This window comes from Podarcis erhardii (genome assembly GCF_964252035.2).
Source record: "Podarcis erhardii genome assembly, chromosome: 13".
In the NCBI taxonomy this organism is placed as follows: Eukaryota; Metazoa; Chordata; class Lepidosauria; order Squamata; family Lacertidae; genus Podarcis; species Podarcis erhardii.
The window spans coordinates 26,124,531-26,142,808 of NC_138502.1; the positions used below are offsets into that span (position 1 = coordinate 26,124,531).

The following is an 18,278-nucleotide window of genomic DNA, read 5'->3' on the forward strand; positions in this document are numbered from 1 at the left end:
TCATGTGCTTTAAATATACAGTACATGGTGAACATGTGAAATAGGCCCAGTCTGAAAACAACTGTTTTCTGGAGGCATTGCACTTGAAAGTTGAGATGGACAAATCTGACAGTTTCTGATCTGTCAGGTTTTGTGGGGGTTTTTGCATGTTTTTACCCATAATTTCATGCTACTTCTGCATTAATCCTCTCAAAATGCATATTTATGTTTATGTGTGTTCTCAAAGTATATATTTAAATATATATTCTAAGATAATTTTTAAATTGCTGAGGTGCATTGCAATGTTTGGAGAAGTGTAAAATCCAATAGATTGCTGAATTCTGATCCGCACAGTAGTATTATATTTCATATAATAATTTATGAAAACTGAATTCTTCTAGCATTCATATCTCAGAGGGGGAGCATGTCCTCACTTCATTGTAACAAAAATGTTTTGTGAGCATCTAATTCTTGCTGACTGGTCGTCATGACTGGTTGCTTGCATTATGTAGGCTTCCCCCCCTCGCTAAGTGTTTTTGTGTTTTGTTCTATAAATTTCCAGTAATACAACTGTCTTGAGTGATTAATTGTAATAAAGGGTGCTTTGGAAGATTGACAGATGATCAGCTAGACAATTAAATTATTCATTTGTATGTGCAGAGCGCACAGTGGTGGGAGGCAGTAGTTGATGTATAGGAGCATATTTCAGAGCTGTATGCATTCCCACACAAAATATAACTGCTATCTTGTAACAGATAGGTAGCCGTGTTGGTCTGCCATAGTCAAAACAAAACAAATTCCTTCCAGTAGCACCTTAAAGACCAACTAAGTCAGTTCTTGGTATGAGCTTTCGTGTGCATGCACACTTCTTCAGATACTGGTATCTGAAGAAGTGTGCATGCACACGAAAGCTCATACCAAGAACTGACTTAGTTGGTCTTTAAGGTGCTACTGGAAGGAATTTGTTTTGCTATCTTGTAATTCAGATTTGGCCTTAAAGTACAACTATCAGTGTGCTTCCCTTGTTCGTGTATAAAATAACCACACACTCCAGTCTGCTCTATTTGAAGCCTAATTTCAGTGAGGGGAGAGGATCCAGTGGTACCAGGAAAGGCCCATACGGGCATAACTGCACTCACAGGTCCTAGAATGGAAATTGCACTCTGTGAGTATAACTTTCACTATCTGAGGTCCAAACTATTTGTTGTTATTGTTTAGTCGTTTAGTTGTGTCCGACTCTTCGTGACCGCATGGACCAGAGCACTGCAGGCACTCCTGTCTTCCGCTGCCTTCTGCAGCTTGGTCAAACTCATGTTGGTTGCTTCGAGAACACTGTCCAACCATCTTGCCCTCTGTCGTCCCCTTCTCCTTGTGCCCTCCATCTTTCCCAGCATCAGGGTCTTTTCCAGGGAGTCTGCTCATGAGGTGGCCAAAGTATTGGAGCCTCAGCTTCAGGATCTGTCCTTCCAGTGAGCACTCAGGGCTGATTTCCTTAAGAATGGATAGGTTTGATCTTCTTGCAGTCCATGGGACTCTCAAGAGCCTCCTCCAGCACCATAATTCAAAAGCATCAATTCTTCAGTGATCAGCCTTCTTTATGGTTCAGCTCTCACTTCCATACATCACTACTCAGAAAACCATAGCTTTAACTATACGGGCCTTTGTTGGCAAGGTGAGGTCTCTGCTTTTTAAGATGCTGTCTAGGTTTGTCATCACTTTTCTCCAAAGAAGCAGGCGTCTTTTAATTTCGTGACTGCTGTCACCATCTGCAGTGATCATGGAACCCAAGAAAGTAAAATCTCTCACTGCCTCCATTTCTTCCCCTTCTGTTTGCCAGGAGGAGATGGGACCAGTGGCCATGATCTTAGTTTTTTTTTATGCTAAACTATATGTGATGCTAAATGTGTAGAAATGTGTTAAGTACTAGGTGCTGTGCCTTTGCTTGCCAACTCTACCTTACCCCCAATCCTCCTCAAAGCCATTTACCCTTCTCCATACTTCTCGCCAAACCTACCACCTTCCTTTGCCCTTTGCAAAGATAACCCAGCAAGTCCAAGCTTACTGTGACAGCCACCTGATTTTCTCCACACTCATACCCTTGCATTTCTAGCATCTTCTGTGGTGATTTCCCTAACACCAGCATCCAGGAATATAGCTAGGACTGGCTAGAGGCAGTCTATGTGTGTGGAAAGGAGATTGTTGCTGTGGCCCCAGTGCCTGCTATTTGCACTAGAAAAGCCTATAGGGTGAATAGGGTCTCTCTCACACCATGAAATAGCAGGTCCCTTGGCTCCCTTAAAAAAGCTCAAAATTTTAGCCCTGCAACCCCCCCAATGGTGCTCTCCTGCTCCCTAAAATGCTCAACAACTTTGACCTGAACCCCCAAAAAGCAGGTAGATCGCAGCCTCTTGGGAGTTGGCCACCCTTGCCACAGGCCATCTGGTTGGCCAGTGTGAAAAACGATGTAGAATTACACGGCCCTTCAGTCTGATCTAGCAGGGTTCTTCATATATTCAAACTGCTGTTCTGGAATTTCATAAATCTCTGTCTGGTCTGTATTAGGCAGCATTTCTTTTACTTCTCTTGAAGAATCAAGTACTCAGTTTGGGTGTGTTCCTGGCTCATTACTCGAATTTTCAAATGGTAGTAGTGGCCTGGAGCACTTTCCAGCAGCTTTGGCTTGTGTACATTGATAAAATGGATCTGCCCACAGTCATTCGTCTGCTTGTTACATTCAGATTTGATTATCATAATGTGGTTATGTTTCCTGCCACTAAGTGAACATCTTTACTCTTCATGGCTTCCTCTACTGAAACAGCACTTTATCCTTTGTAACTCTGTATTTTCAATTTTACTTAATAATGACAATTTGTTTTACATATATAACATCCTTAGTCACTTTGATCGACTCTCCCCCCACCCCAATTTCCAAATTTCCCCTTTTTATTTTCATTGCATCTAATTATTTATCCACTTAAATTTTACTTTAAATTTCTCATCATGCTTCTCGCTTTAGTTCATAAATGATACAACAATCCTGCTAATGTCTCAACATTCTTGCAATGTTCTTTGAAATAAACTATGAAGTTTTTCCAGTCTTAACTAAATTTTCCTTCATCTTGGTGCCTGATCTTCATGGTTAATTTTGCCATTTCGGCATAGTACATCATCTTTATCCTCCATTCTTCTTTCGTTGGTAGACACTCATCGTTCCACTTCTGGGCAAGCAGCATTCTGGCAGCTGTGGTCGCATTCATGAACAGTCGCTTTTGCTTCTTTGCTACTTCCTCTCCTAAAATTCCTCTGGTTTTCTAACAAAAAACCTCTGGTTTTCTAACAAAAGTTTACAATCCCCCCCCCCATTTCATTGTATATCATTTCCCAGAAGCTTTTTACCTTTTTACATGTCCACCATGTACCTTCTTATTCTTTAAATTTCCAACAGATATTAGATGAATTTTTGTACATCTTAGTAAGCTTTACCAGAGTTAAATACCATCTATACATCATTTTCATATAGTTTTCTTTTAGTTAACTACATGCCGTAAATTTCTTTCCACAGCTTTCCCCATGATTCAAGTGGTATGTTATATCCTATATCTTGTGCCCAGTGTATTATTACTGCCTTTACCTCTTTGTCTTTCATTTCCCATTCCAACAGGAGCTTGTACATTTTTGATAACAATTTCTAATTATTATCCAGTAATTCCTTTTTGAACTTTGAGAATTCCTTCCCAAAGCCCGTCTCTTTATCACTTCTAAATATGTCAATTGGTTAGAAATATTGTAACCAATCTGTTAACATAGATTTTATATCGTTATATTCCTTCATCTTTAATTTATAATCTGATTCTGTTAACAGATAATTTATATGTTGACCAATTGCCTATCATATATTCTCTGTAACTTTCATGTCTCCTGTGTACTTTCTTTCTTACCCAGCTAACTAACATACTGAGTACAGTGAGAAAGCATGGTGTTGCAGTCAAGGCATTAGACCAGGGTTAAATGGAACAATTAATTTAAAGAGAATTTATTTTATTCTCAAATTTTAAAATGAAAACTTAAAACCTTTTTCAAATTTCAGCCTTCAAATTTAACCACTTCCCCTCTTGCATAGCTGTGAAATACATGGTTGTTTTTAATTTGTTTGCTTCTCCTATCATTAGTGTCCAATGACATTCCATTTAAGAACGGCAAGAAGAGTGCCAACATGATCATATGATATATATCATTACAGTGGTTTATTTTAAGCAGGCAATTCCTACCCCTCACCCCCATCTAACTTGAATGTCTTGTGAAATTAAGTGCACATTTAGTTTTATTCTTCTATATCAAACTGATACAAACTTTTGTAATATTTGTTGGAGGGAGTCTAGAAAGTATACCCTCTGACTTCCAAACATTTTTGTATCTGATTTAGGACATATTTTTAATTGCATAATAAACAACACTGCAGGAGACAGCATACAAAGTAGCAAAAAACTAGGGCTTGAGGATGCTGTTAATTAGAAGGTGTAATTCTGTATCTGTTGCTGGACTTTCACTTATGTTTGCAAACAATGGATTGATACTCTGCTTACACATCTGAAAAACTAATGCATAGAAAACATGTTGGGGGTAAGCTAGAACTTGTGTGAAACACAATGCCATTTCATGCAAAATAATACCATGTCATGTAAAATTGGTGGTATTTTTATTTTTTGTGAAAACATGCACGCTTCATTCCCAAAGCTACCAGGGAAGCTTAGAGTTAGAATTTTCTGTTTCTGCAAAATGATATGTTGTTGCTGATCACTTAAGTCACAGTTATTAGCTACTTTAAAAATATGGTGTTTTTCTTCTTCCCACTACCTGAGGTTTCAGATTGCAAAATTGCTTGCTATCATAGTCATAAGCTAAATAATGTCTCACTTTGGATTTACTTGAAATCGGGAATCCCCCATCATCTCTAGCATAGTTTATAGAATCTATGCTGTAGATGGATAACTGGTAGATCTTGGGCCTCATTGAGTCTTCTTGGGATTGGGAGAATGTGGTACTGCTTCTTACCTCTCATGTGTTATGAATAAGACTGACCCAAAGGCTTCTGCAGCATCACAGCTGTTGATGGAATTAGCTCTCATTTCTGAATGAGCCAGCTGCATTCTTCACCATGGGAGGATGAATACTATGTAAAAAAAATTACTGGGGGTAGTGGTAGGGAAATGCTAAGACCTTATGGCTGGAGGAGTTTCTGCTCTAAAGCACTAAAGGAAGCCTGATCCCACCATCTACTAAACTAAAGAACCTGACCTTTGATACTCTCTCTCTCTCTCTCTCTGTGTGTGTGTGTGTGTACAGCCTATTATGTCAGGTGGGAGGCAGGTGAGTATGGTTTGGGGAAAACTACTTCATGGGCTAAATGGGGAGAGTTGGTGGGCCAAATTTGGTCCACAGACCAGAAGTTTCCTTAAGGGTGTCAGTAGCAACGAAGGGTGATAATGATATTTGCAGAGATCTGGTTGTTTGGTATGGATTTAGGTAGTCACAATTTTGGAGTAAGATGGATGATGAACATGTATTGCAAAGGAGGCAGGAGCTACAGAAGAAGGCTTGCTTTTTAAACTTTACTGACATTCTGCAATAATCTACTCTTTTCAAGTCACACCAAAACTTTATTGCTATGGTCAATAACCAGTACTACTATTCATTTTCTAGATAACCTTTGTGACAAGATGGCTGACCAGCACCAGGATTTCAATATGACAGATGACCATTTGGTGAGCCAAGCTAGATGGAACCAGACAGGTGAGCCCAACCGGGTGGGAGACAGGAAGGAGCTTCTTCCACAGGATGGAATCCAGGATGTTGGTTCACAGTTTGGAGAAAGGCTGTATGTGGGGATGGAGCCTGGAAGTATAAATGGGTTAAGGAAAGGTTAGTCATGAATCCTAGTCAAAACTACTATTGTGCATGTTATTGCCACTTGCTGCCAGCTTTACTGCTTAAATATCAGTTTACTAACAAGGAACTTAAATAATTGCTGTTTAAGATGGTTTTATTTATTTATTTGGTAAATATCCATACCACCCTTCATCCAAGGATTACAGGTTTACAATATGAAAGCACAAGAATACATAAAATAGTAACAAAAAACAACAATAACCACCCACAGTGTTTAAAACACCATATAATGTTTAATTAGTCAAAGGTCTGAGAGAAGAGGAATGTTTCTGTCCAGCACCTAAAGGTATGTGTCAGAGCTGCCCCAAGGTCCCAGCTCACAGAGGACCAACGCCAGGTCGTCGTTATGTACAAAAGTCTTTATTAAAGTTCAGTTTCCATTTCAAAGCCGCAGCGCGCAGCTCTACGTCTTAAACCCTAGACCGTCGAAGTTCCGTCTGAATCTCCTCCCCCCTGACACCAGTTTAAGATTCTAGCCCTGCTCCACCTCTTCCTCTGCTCTCTCCTCCGCTGGGTCCTCCTGCCCGCTGAGGCATTCCCCTTTCTGGACTCTTCTGACGCTGAGTCGCCTGACTCCTCCCCCTGCCTCCGGCGGGCTTTAGGACCTGGTTCCCAGTCCTCGTTCTCTACTGTCCCGCTCGCCTGTACATTTGAACTTGGCTCTCGCGCCAACCCAGTGACCTTCCTCCTGACCGTTACACTGCTTCTATCACTGCTTCCCTCTTCCGGGATGCTGGCTGGACCTGACCTCCCCTCCGTTGCCTGACTCTCCGATGGAGGCGTGGTCAGCCCTGACTCATCTTCTCTCCCTGGTGGGGGATACGCTGGACCCGATATCTGGGACTCTTCCCCCCCACTATGCTCTGGTGGGGAAGCTGGTCCTGATCTCCAACTGCTGCTCTGGGAGTCCCCGCTGGCCCCTTGCTTCTGGAGTGTCCCCCTTGGGACCCCCCTTGCCCTGGCCACCGGGGCCCCCTTCTGTGAATCTTCCGATTCGCTGGAGAGGCTCATGGAATCTCTCGGGCCATTGTCATCTTCTCCTACGCTGCCCTCCGATTCTTCCCCTTCGCTCTCCCTTTCCTCCCTTCCCTGTGCTTCTGCTCCTGAGCCCCTGACATCCATCCCCCCTCGAAGCCCCCCCTTCCCCCCTCCCCCTCTTCTGGTGTGGGTTCCGGGTGCTCCAGTGTTGTGGGGGTGAGTGCAGGATACAGTTCATCCCCCCTGGTGTGCAGCCAGCCGGCTGGATTCTGCCAGTCCGTGACGGGCTCGTCGACGTCGATCTCCTCTGCTTCCATTTCTCTGCAGGTGTGCTCGAACCCAGGATCCTCCCCCAACACATCCATGTCCCCCTCTCCCCCTGTTGCCTCGGGTGACGTTGTGTGCAAGGACCCTCCCGGCAGTTCCCTGCTCCACCCCACCTCCGGTTGATCTTCCCACCAATATAGGTGCCAAAACCCAAGACCGATCCCTCTGGAGAGGTAGTCTCTGGCGCCGTTTCCTCAGCTGATGAGAACTCCTGGAACGTGCTGGCTGAGAGTGTGGGTGTGAAAAGATATTCATCGAAGTAATCTGCCGGCATGGGTCTGTGTGGGAAGAGTGCATGAAACTCGTCTTTGAGGTAGTTCTCCTCCACCGCATAGTAAGGAACCCACCTGTTGTCGCTTGCTGGGGTACCTTCCCTGGCTAGTAGATATTCAACCCCCTCTTCCCCCCATCTCGGGTCTAAAATCTCTGTGGCCTCGTTGAGTGGCGCCGCCCTCGGTGACCCCCCCTTCGTGGGCGCCTCGCTGAGTGGGTCTGGTGCGGTCCCTGGCGCCTGGAACCTGTGGGGTGCCTTGTAGGGTGTGAGCACTGATCTATGAAAGACCGGATGCATTCTGGAACCCTCTGGGAGTGTCAGCCGGAAGGCTACTGGATTGATTTGTGCCTCGACTTGATAAGGCCCTAGCTGCTTGTGTCCGAGCTTCTTCTTAGCTAACGATCTGGCCGGCACTGCCTGGGCTGCTAACCAGACCCAGTCCCCCACCTGGATGTCTTCCCCAACTCTCCTGTGTCTGTCCGCTTGCATTTTGTAGGCGTGTTTTGCTAGCTCCAACTGCCGTCGGAGTTGTTCGTGGACCTCCTGTAACTCCACTGCCAAGGCCTCTGCTCCCTGTGGCTCCCCCTCCTCTACTCTCTCTAATCCCGGGAAGGTTCTGGGATGTCGCCCATTGTTAGCGAAGAACGGTGTCACCCCCGTGGACACGTGCTTTGTGTTGTTGTAGGCAAACTCGGCTAGCGGTAGGTAGTCCACCTAGGTCGAGGGCTATTGATTCGCGTAGCATCTCAGGTACTGCTGCATGATGGCGCTGACCCTCTCCGCTTGTCCGTTGGTCTGCGGGTGTCTTGCCGACGCTAGGTTGATCTTGACGTTCAGGATGCCCAGCAGCTTCCGCCAGAAGCTCGAGATGAACTGGCGCCCCCGGTCGGACAGGATATACCGCGGTAGGCCGTGCACCTTGAACACTTGGTCTATGAACAGCTTGGCGGTCTGTTCCGCCGTGGCCACCTTCCCGCAAGGAATGAAGTGCGCCATCTTGGTGAACATGTCTACTACCACGAGTACTGCTGTTTTGCCCCGCGAGCTGGGCAGATCTGTGACAAAGTCCAGGGCCACCCTCTCCCACGGTTCGAGCGGTGTCTGTAGCGGTTCCAGCAGTCCCGCCGGCGGTCTGTGTACTGGCTTGGCCCTTTGGCATGTGTCGCACCTGGTGACGTAATCCGCGACTTCTCCCCTCATCTTGGGCCACCAAAAGTCTCTGGCTACTAATTCCGCCGTCTTGTCCTTGCCGAAGTGCCCGGCGCTGGGCGCGTCGTGTAACTGTTGCAGTACTTTCGCGCGGAGGTCGTCTCCTGGCATGTAGAGGGCCCCCTTGCGGATGAGCAGTCCGTCGCGTATCTGGAACTCGTCGTCCTTCGCTGTGCCTCTTCGCACCTCCTCCATCTTGGATTGTGCGAAGGAATCCGTCTGCAGCGCGTGACGTACCGCGTCCAGGTCCACGGTGGCTGAAGCGCATGCCCACGCTTTCGGTGCGAAAATGTGTTTGGCCGCCGCCGGTGCCGCTTCCTCGAGGTACTGCGGCTTCCTGGATAGCGCATCCGCCATGACGTTGTTGTCTCCCGGGATGTATTCTATCCTGAAGTTGAAATCCGCAAAGAACTCCGCCCAGCGGATGTGTCTCTGGTTCAGGAACCGCGCTGTGCGCCAGTACTCCAGGTTCTTATGGTCCGTGCGGCCCTGCACTGTGTGTTTGGCTCCGATGAGGAAGTGCCGCCACGCCTTGAAGGCTGCATGAATGGCCAGCAACTCCCTGTCCCAGATGGTGTAGTTCTGCTCTGACTTGCTGAGTTTCCTGGAGTAGAAAGCACACGGCCTCCAGTCCCCTTGCGGATCTTGCTGCAACAGGACCGCCCCCACGGCTCTGTCCGAGGCGTCCGTCTCAACCCTCATTGGTTTGCTGGGGTTGACGTGTAGCAGTTGCTCTTCGGACGCGAAGAGACGTTTGAGTTTCTGAAAGGACCGCTCCGCCTGGTCTGTCCAGGTGAACTTCTTCTTCTTGGAGCTGAGGGTGTCCGTGATGGCCACCGTCTGCATAGCGAATCCCTTGATAAACTTGCGATAGAAGTTGGCGAAGCCGATGAACTTCTGGACCTCCTTCCGATTGCGCGGGCTCTTCCAGTCCAACACCGAATGGACCTTGGCGCTGTCCATGGCGAGTCCCTTGTCGGACAGCTTGTAGCCCAGGAAATCCACCTCCGTCATGTTGAACTGGCACTTCTCCAATTTGGCGTAAAGTCTGTGCTCCCATAGTCTCTGCAGGACCTCCTTGACGTCTCTGTCGTGAGCCTCCTGCGATTCCGAGAAAATCAGGATGTCGTCCAGGAAGCATACGCACTTCTTGTAGAGGAGTCCCGCTAACACGTGGTGCATGAAGGCTTGGAAACAATGGGAGCCATTTTGCAAGCCAAACGGCATAACTCTGTATTCATAGGTGCCTAAAGGCGTAAACATGGCCGTCTTCCACTCGTCGCCCTCCCGCATGCGTATAAGGTTGTACGCCCCTCGCAGATCCAACTTGGTGAAGATGCGTCCCTTCCGCACCGTCGCAAGCAGGTCGTCGATCTTGGGCATGGGGAATGCCATGGGCTTCGTCCTCGAATTTATGACCCGGTAATCAACTACAAGCCTCTTTTGGGGCGTGTCTTTTTTCTTCACGAAAAACACGGGACTGCCCTCCACTGCTTTGGATTCTTGGATGAATCCCCGCTTCAAGTTGTGATCTATGAACTCCCTGAGCTCTTGCAGTTCGTCTTCAGACATGGAATACAGTTTTCCAGTCAGCAGCGTCGCCCCCGGCAGGAGGTCAATCTTGCAGTCGTAGGGCCTGTGGGGAGGCAGCTTGTCCGCTTCCTTCTCGCAGAAGACCTCCAAAAATGCCTTGTACTTGTCGGGCACCGCTTGCAGCATGCCCAAGTGTAGCTGCGGTTCATCCTCTCGCCCCTCATCTTCCTGGCTAGTCAGGATGCAGTGTTCTGCGCAGTAGGAGGAGGAGGAGGTCAATTGACGCTGGTACCATGCTAGTGCCGGGCTGTGCCTGTCCAGCCAACTCATGCCCAATACTATGGGCATGTCCGACAGGTGGGTGACATTGAAGCTGATGACTTCGCGGTGATTTCCAATTTGCATCACCATTGGCGGTGTTTGCTGTACCACCTGTCCTCCCAGTAGCTCTCTGCCATCAACCGTGACGACGTTCAGGGGCATCGTGGCAGGTAGGAGTGCTATGTGATGTTGCTTGATAAAGTCCACTCCTACAAAGTCTGCATTACTGCCACAGTCAATGGTAATAGGGACTTCCATGGTGAGTCCATTGGGTAGCTGGAGCGATGCGGTGAGTTGCACCACTGGTTTGGGCGGGAGGGGGTCTGTGGGCTGTAAGATCCCTGGGGACTGCTTCACTGACTCGTCTGGCTGGGCCCCAGTGCCTCTGTCTCCAGCCAGACTCCGTCGTTTCCCTGCTGTTGTTCTGCTTCCTTTACTGTTGCTGAGGCTGCAGTGTGCTTGTGGAGCCTCTGGGGACACTCTTTCGCCATGTGCTGAGCACTGTCGCAGATGTAACACTTCCTGTTCCCTCTAGGAGCCTTCGTCTTGACTGCTCCTGGTGTTTGGGCTCTGGTTGCTGTCTGAGCCCTGGCACCACCTATCTCCATCGGCTCTTCTCCCCCTCCCAGTGGAGGCGTGGATTGGGCGTGCGCTGTCTCTCTGGGAAAGAAAGGAGGTGATCTAGCTGGCGTGCGTCCCCAACGTCCTTCATCCTTGCTCCAAGGACGTTCTTCCAGACGCACCCCTATCGCCAGCGCTCTCTGGACGACTTCCTGAGTGCTCTGGGGTCTCTCCCCCCTCGCAATTTCATCTTTCACAGCCCCATTCAGCCCCTCCCAGAACAGGTCCCGGGCGGCAGCTGAGTTCTTTTCCCATCCCAGCGCATTAACCAACGCAAAAAAGTGGGAGTGATATTGTCGCACAGTGGCTTTGCCCTGTTTCAGTCCATGAATCTCCCTCATGGCAACATCCACATCTACTGCAGATTGAAAACAAGCATCCATAGCCTTAATAAAGGCATCTGAATTTTGGAGGGCAGGATCATTGTCGCGCCAAAGATTGCGCAGCCACGCTTTAGCTTCCCCATGCAGAGGAGTTAGTATGAAGCCTACTTTTTCCTGCTCATCTCTAAAGTCCTTCTGCAGCAACTTGAGCGCGAAAACTACGTCTGCTCTGAAGTTAGGATACTGCTGCAGGCTCCCATCGAAATGAGACACGAGGCTGCCCCTCCCTCTTTCCGAGACCAATCCCCTCCGGTTTGGCACCTGGCAGCCCCTGCTTGCTCAACATTTCCAACCTGGTTTGCAGATCCTGGCAGGCAGCGGCTGCTTCGTCCTCTCTCTTTCTGGATGCTGCTATTTCCATGGTAAGCCTTGTGACTGCGTCTTGCAGGGCTGCCATTCTTTCGTCTGTACTCATCCTTCCCAATCTTCGTGAGCTCCCAAAGCACCAAGCTTCGCCCCTCGCTGCGTCAACTCACGCTGCGAAGGTTTTTATGGAGACGGAACTTACTGTCAGAGCTGCCCCAAGGTCCCAGCTCACAGAGGACCAACGCCAGGTCGTCGTTATGTACAAAAGTCTTTATTAAAGTTCAGTTTCCATTTCAAAGCCGCAGCGCGCAGCTCTACGTCTTAAACCCTAGACCGTCGAAGTTCCGTCTGAATCTCCTCCCCCCTGACACCAGTTTAAGATTCTAGCCCTGCTCCACCTCTTCCTCTGCTCTCTCCTCCGCTGGGTCCTCCTGCCCGCTGAGGCATTCCCCTTTCTGGACTCTTCTGACGCTGAGTCGCCTGACTCCTCCCCCTGCCTCCGGCGGGCTTTAGGACCTGGTTCCCAGTCCTCGTTCTCTACTGTCCCGCTCGCCTGTACATTTGAACTTGGCTCTCGCGCCAACCCAGTGACCTTCCTCCTGACCGTTACACTGCTTCTATCACTGCTTCCCTCTTCCGGGATGCTGGCTGGACCTGACCTCCCCTCCGTTGCCTGACTCTCCGATGGAGGCGTGGTCAGCCCTGACTCATCTTCTCTCCCTGGTGGGGGATACGCTGGACCCGATATCTGGGACTCTTCCCCCCCCCACTATGCTCTGGTGGGGAAGCTGGTCCTGATCTCCAACTGCTGCTCTGGGAGTCCCCTGCTGGCCCCTTGCTTCTGGAGTGTCCCCCTTGGGACCCCCCTTGCCCTGGCCACCGGGGCCCCCTTCTGTGAATCTTCCAATTCGCTGGAGAGGCTCATGGAATCTCTCGGGCCATTGTCATCTTCTCCTACGCTGCCCTCCGATTCTTCCCCTTCGCTCTCCCTTTCCTCCCTTCCCTGTGCTTCTGCTCCTGAGCCCCTGACATCCATCCCCCCTCGAAGCCCCCCCTTCCCCCCTCCCCCTCTTCTGGTGTGGGTTCCGGGTGCTCCAGTGTTGTGGGGGTGAGTGCAGGATACAGTTCATCCCCCCTGGTGTGCAGCCAGCCGGCTGGATTCTGCCAGTCCGTGACGGGCTCGTCGACGTCGATCTCCTCTGCTTCCATTTCTCTGCAGGTGTGCTCGAACCCAGGATCCTCCCCCAACACATCCATGTCCCCCTCTCCCCCTGTTGCCTCGGGTGACGTTGTGTGCAAGGACCCTCCCGGCAGTTCCCTGCTCCACCCCACCTCCGGTTGATCTTCCCACCAAATGGGGAGTCACCACAGAAAAGGCCCACTCTCATGTTGCCACCCTCAAGACCTCTTGTGGAGAAGGTACATGAAGGACGGCCTCAGATGATGATTGCAGGGTCTGGGTTGGTTCATATGAGGAGAGGCAGTCCTTGAAGTATTGTGGTCCAGAACCAAAGTGGTGCCACTCACCCCTAACTCAGACAGCTGCTCCAGAAGGATACCATGGTATTGAAATCCACTGGGAGGTTGAGGAGAATTAACAAGGACACATTTTCCCCATCTCTCTCCAACATAGATAATCGCACAGGGTGATCAAAGCATTTTCTGTGCCACAACCGGGCCTAAACCTGGTTAGTGAACTGAGTTAAACTACAGTTGTCTGTTTTGGGTATAACAGGGAACTGTAGAGTAAGCTGAACTTAAACAAACCCAATGCAGATTATTTGTTGGTTGAAAAGGGGGACAATAACGTACTTGTTATTATTTGATTGCAGTGTTCCCATTTTCAAAGCTTCTACAAAGTGGTTGTGTTGTCTTTACAGTAAGAGGCAAATCTTAAATTAAGAAATAGATTCACAGAGTATTTATGAAATGTTACAGTAAAGGAAAGATATTTACAAATTAACAGCTTTTTCTCCAAGCATCCTTGTCCCTTGAATATTATGTTAAACTCTGGTCTGGGCTATGTGTGACATGTCTCTGTGTAACGTAATGTATATCTCTGTGCATGTATGTATTTGTGTGTATTTCAGTATTTGGAAAACAGTTTCTCATAGACTTCACTTACTATGTGAAGAGATATATTCTACAGTTACAAAACACCATATTTTCTCTGTGGACTTTAAAAAAAACCAATGTAGTTGTCATTTTTCTGAAACCTTGAAGAATAGTTCTAGCATCCCCTCCCTAGATATCAGAGGTTACCTCTTCTTAGTGTGCATTCGGGTGTTGCATTGTTTTCTTCAGTGTTATCTGTAATACTGGTTGTTGAAAGCTTCAAGGAGTATCAGTGCCAGCCAGTACTCATCACTGAACAAAGTTGATCAAGCCACTGTCCCATAGCACATCAAAAGTAGTATTGTGCATGCTTGGAAGTAAGCTTAACTCAGATTAGTGGGAGCATCCAAGTACATTTCATACTGGATGGATAACAGAGTACAATCGTAAACCAACCAGTTTGTGTACCCAGAAGCAAGGAGCAAATTGGCATCAAGTGCCAGAGATATCTATAAACATAGTAGTATAAGAATTGAGGTTCAGTATTCTGTCAGTTGCCAGCCAGATGCTCCAAGGAATTCCAAAAGCAAAACTTTAAGGTAGTATTTATTTAATAGGTATAATGTAATCTGCTTGTGGAAATCATTTCCCCATAACCACCTTTTTTCAGTACCATTTCACTGTAGCATTGTCTATGGCACATGTGCAACTGCCGTACACTGACAGACCACTGGTCTAACTAGCCCAGCATTGTCTACTGCAGCTCTCTGTGGTCCCAAGGGACCATTTGCATACACAGCATATGCTGCACCACACTAAACTATGAGTCCTCCCATTAACCCAGGATCCACACATACAAGTGAGATCTGCTGGGATGAAGTTGTCCAGAATGGTTAATTCCTTTTAATTTCTGTGGAAGTTCTAGAGCAGGGTTGGGTTTCCCCATTTGGGCTGCCAGGCTGTCCACCTGCCCCACACCTGATGTCATATGTGATTTCAGGTGTGCAGCAGGCAAAGATGTGGCCACAGAAATCAGGACTGAACTACGTGTGCATCTTGCTTGATTTGTGTGCGCCAGCTTGGGATCCACCTCAGTGGTTTATTTTTCAGCTTTGCTTTTAGATGTTGCAAGGCTTCAATCATTTCCCCAGGAGATGATTAGTTATTATCAATAGTATTTCTTAGAGTGGCGAATGGCACTATTTAGTGGGAAGAAACTCCAATGAAAATCCTCATTATTACATATTTTTACATGGCTGTTTTTTTGTTTATATTTTAAAATTTTATATATGGATGTTTTATGATGGCCTAATGCCTAATAAAGGTTTGGTGAAGTAAGTAGATTAGTTATTAATTCCATATCCTTGTGATCATTTGGAGATAATTTCTTGGAGTATCGTCTGTGCAACAAGTTGAAACGTCAAGAGTTTTCATGGAAGCATTCCGAGTTGCAGATACCAGATTATATTATTACTTCTTCCTATTTGAGCTTGATCCCTGCTGCCTTCTATAGTGCTTATCTCCTCCAGCAAGCCATGTTAATGCAAAGAGAGTCTGAGAAGTCCACCCCCCCTTCTCACTTGCACCCACACATACTCTCCCTCTCTCTCACACACACACAATCCCTCCCAGTGTCAACTCTGGTGAAGAACATGGGATAATTGCAGCCTGTTAATTTTGGACAAAAACCTGTAACTTATCAAACTGCATCCCCCCCCCCCCCCGCTGAGTTTGTGACAGTAACAATTATCTATGGATTGCTGGACCTCTGAGGGCAGCCCCCATTTGCCTCAGATGGCCTCAACTCTTTGTAATAAGACAGTGCTCTAGTGTCTGGAGCTTAGCTCACATAGTCAGTCCAGAGACCTATGGTTCTCATATCAGTGCAAAACTTAAGAAGCAATGTTCTTTGTATAATGGAAAGTCCTTGAAACATTGTGGTGAGTTTGCCACTCAGGATGAGACAGACCTAATGACACGATCCAGGATATGAGGAGGAACAAGGCATAAGGAGTATAACAGTGGATTTCCTGGTGAAAACACACAGAGAAATGGTTGGACACAGTATTAAACATATCTGGGAGGCTTGGCTCAGCCTTGATTTTTATACTCATGGCAGGATCTTTCCAGACTGATTTGTTATGGGACATGGCAGCAAAAGTCTGATGACTATTCTGTCCTTTACCCCCTATGAAATCAGTAATAATACCACAGGAAAGTTCTTATCTGTGAGAGTTGGTTACAGCACCTGCTAGAAAATGTTTACCATGGGCGTACTGTGGGATTATTTGCTGCTGAAGACTTTATCTCTGACTAGTGTGAGGAGCAGCAGAAGAGAGTTGTAGAAATTAGTTTATAGCTAGCTCAAGCCAGTTTCAAAAACAGTGTGCACTGTTGTATCCTCAGTGCCAAGCTTTTTCATTAAAAAAAAAGCACCCAACAGAGAAAAACAGCTGAGATCCCTGTTGATGCCTAGGAAGAATAACAACCTGCCTTGTCTCTACTTAAAACAGAAATAATAAGATGCAATAAAAACAGCAAAGAAACCTAGCCAGCAAATAAAACTTTTAACAGCAGTAGCAGTAAAATATATAACATGAACAGAAGAATTACCGTATTTTTTGCTCTATAAGACTCACTTTTTCCCTCCTAAAAAGTAAGGGGAAATGTGTGTTCGTCTTATGGAGCGAACGCAGGCTGCGCAGCTATCCCAGAAGCCAGAACAGCAAGAGGGATTGCTGCTTTCACTGCGCAGTGATCCCTCTTGCTGTTCTGGCTTCTGAGATTCAGAATATTTTTTTGTTTGTTTTTCTCCTCCAAAAACTAGGTGCGTCTTGTGGTCTGGTGCGTCTTATAGAGCGAAAAATACGGTACATACCAATTATGGCAAGACCAAGCTATACAGTACCCCCTCAAAAGCCATAAAGCCTTCCTAAGCATGAATTCTTAATTCTGTGGTGGAAGGCCAGCAAGCAGGAAACAAAAATAACTTTCTTAGCCGGAGTGTTCCAAAGTCTGGGCCTGACACAAGAAAAAGCCCACTGACTCCTTCAAATGAAATGTCTGTTTGAAAGCAATGAAAGGTCTCTGTAGAGGACCTTTGTGTGTAGTCAGGCTCATACAGAAGGAAGTTACCCTTCACATATCCACTGTGCCCTTAGGTAGTTACCTTTTTAATCTCCGAAAGAGCAGTAGATAGATATGACAGATATGTCATAATTAGTACATTTATCTGTCCTCTTCAATAGAACTCAAGATGGTGTTGCCAGGGAGGCTCCCACACAGGCACTGACTAGACATAGAGTCGATCAGTTGCTGCATGAGGTGCCTTCAGGCCCTGATGTCTCCATAGCATCAGGACTATTAACCTCACAGTTAATCAGAGCTCAGGCTGCATTTTGGCTTAACTTCAGAACTACCTTGTTGTTTTCAATCCACTTCATTTTGAATTATCAAATCCTTGGCCTTTTCACTTGGAGAAATATGCAGTATGTGGGAGCTTTCCTTCTGTTCCATACAGAAACTTCTTAATGATCTCCCTTAATGGAACTATTTAGTTGTTAGTGCAAATAGGAGGAGAAAGTGAGGGTATTCTTACAGTCCTTTCTCCTTCCACCATTTGCACATATAAATAAAGTACCCATTGACTTCCTCTTCAGCTGACTTTGCCTCCATGTATAGGCTCTGGGCATTACCTCCCAAACCACATGCACCACTACAAATATTTCCATGCTGTTGTGATTTGTATGCACGTCACCAATTTATTGTGATTGTCCAGAGCCACTTGGAAAGCACTTAGCTGCAGGTAAGCAACTTCCATTTTCTCTCTGTGCAGTTTTGGTTCTCTTGGACTTAGAATTATGGTGTGGGGTCTAGAGTAACTTTTCGTTGTAACCGCAGCCTGCCTTTGTCTATTTCCTGGCTCATGATTCTTGTCCATTTACAACATTCAGTCATTAGGGCTGCCTCCTGATACAGGGGAGAAAATCAAGTCATCTTTATATCGTACAGGTATAAAGGAATTGATAAAAGTTCTGAAAAGTCTGTTATGTCAGCAGAGAGACTAAAAAAATGAGGTCCACAGTAACACTTTCTCAAATTCTTCTCAGTAGACACTCTGCATGTTGCCCAAGCCCACATAACTAAGAAAACCCCACATTCTTCCCCTCTTCAGCCAGTAACATCTTTTGGGAGACTAAAGAGGCTCAGATCCTGAAGAAAATAGAGACTTATGTCCCCAAACACTGCCACAATTCAAGCTCATTTTTGTCACTAAGTCCTTTATGCATAAATTGTAGGAGGTTGTGGATTCCTGCTCTTCTGGACGCCCTATTACAAAAAAGTAG

At 46.8% G+C, this 18,278-nt stretch overlaps 1 protein-coding gene across 15 annotated transcripts in view; it reads left to right on the top strand.

Moving 5' to 3' along the window:
• Positions 1-18,278, top strand: part of MAPT (microtubule associated protein tau) — an 89,554-nt gene that overhangs the window by 31,823 nt on the left and 39,453 nt on the right. For 13 of the 15 annotated variants that reach the window (XM_081837023.1, XM_081837022.1, XM_081837008.1 and 10 more), the window contains one exon: positions 5,680-5,769. In XM_081837023.1, coding sequence (XP_081693149.1) covers positions 5,697-5,769 — 73 coding nt within the window. In that variant the 5' untranslated portion in view covers positions 5,680-5,696. The other 2 variants (XM_081837013.1, XM_081837015.1) reach the window with 1 other exon arrangement.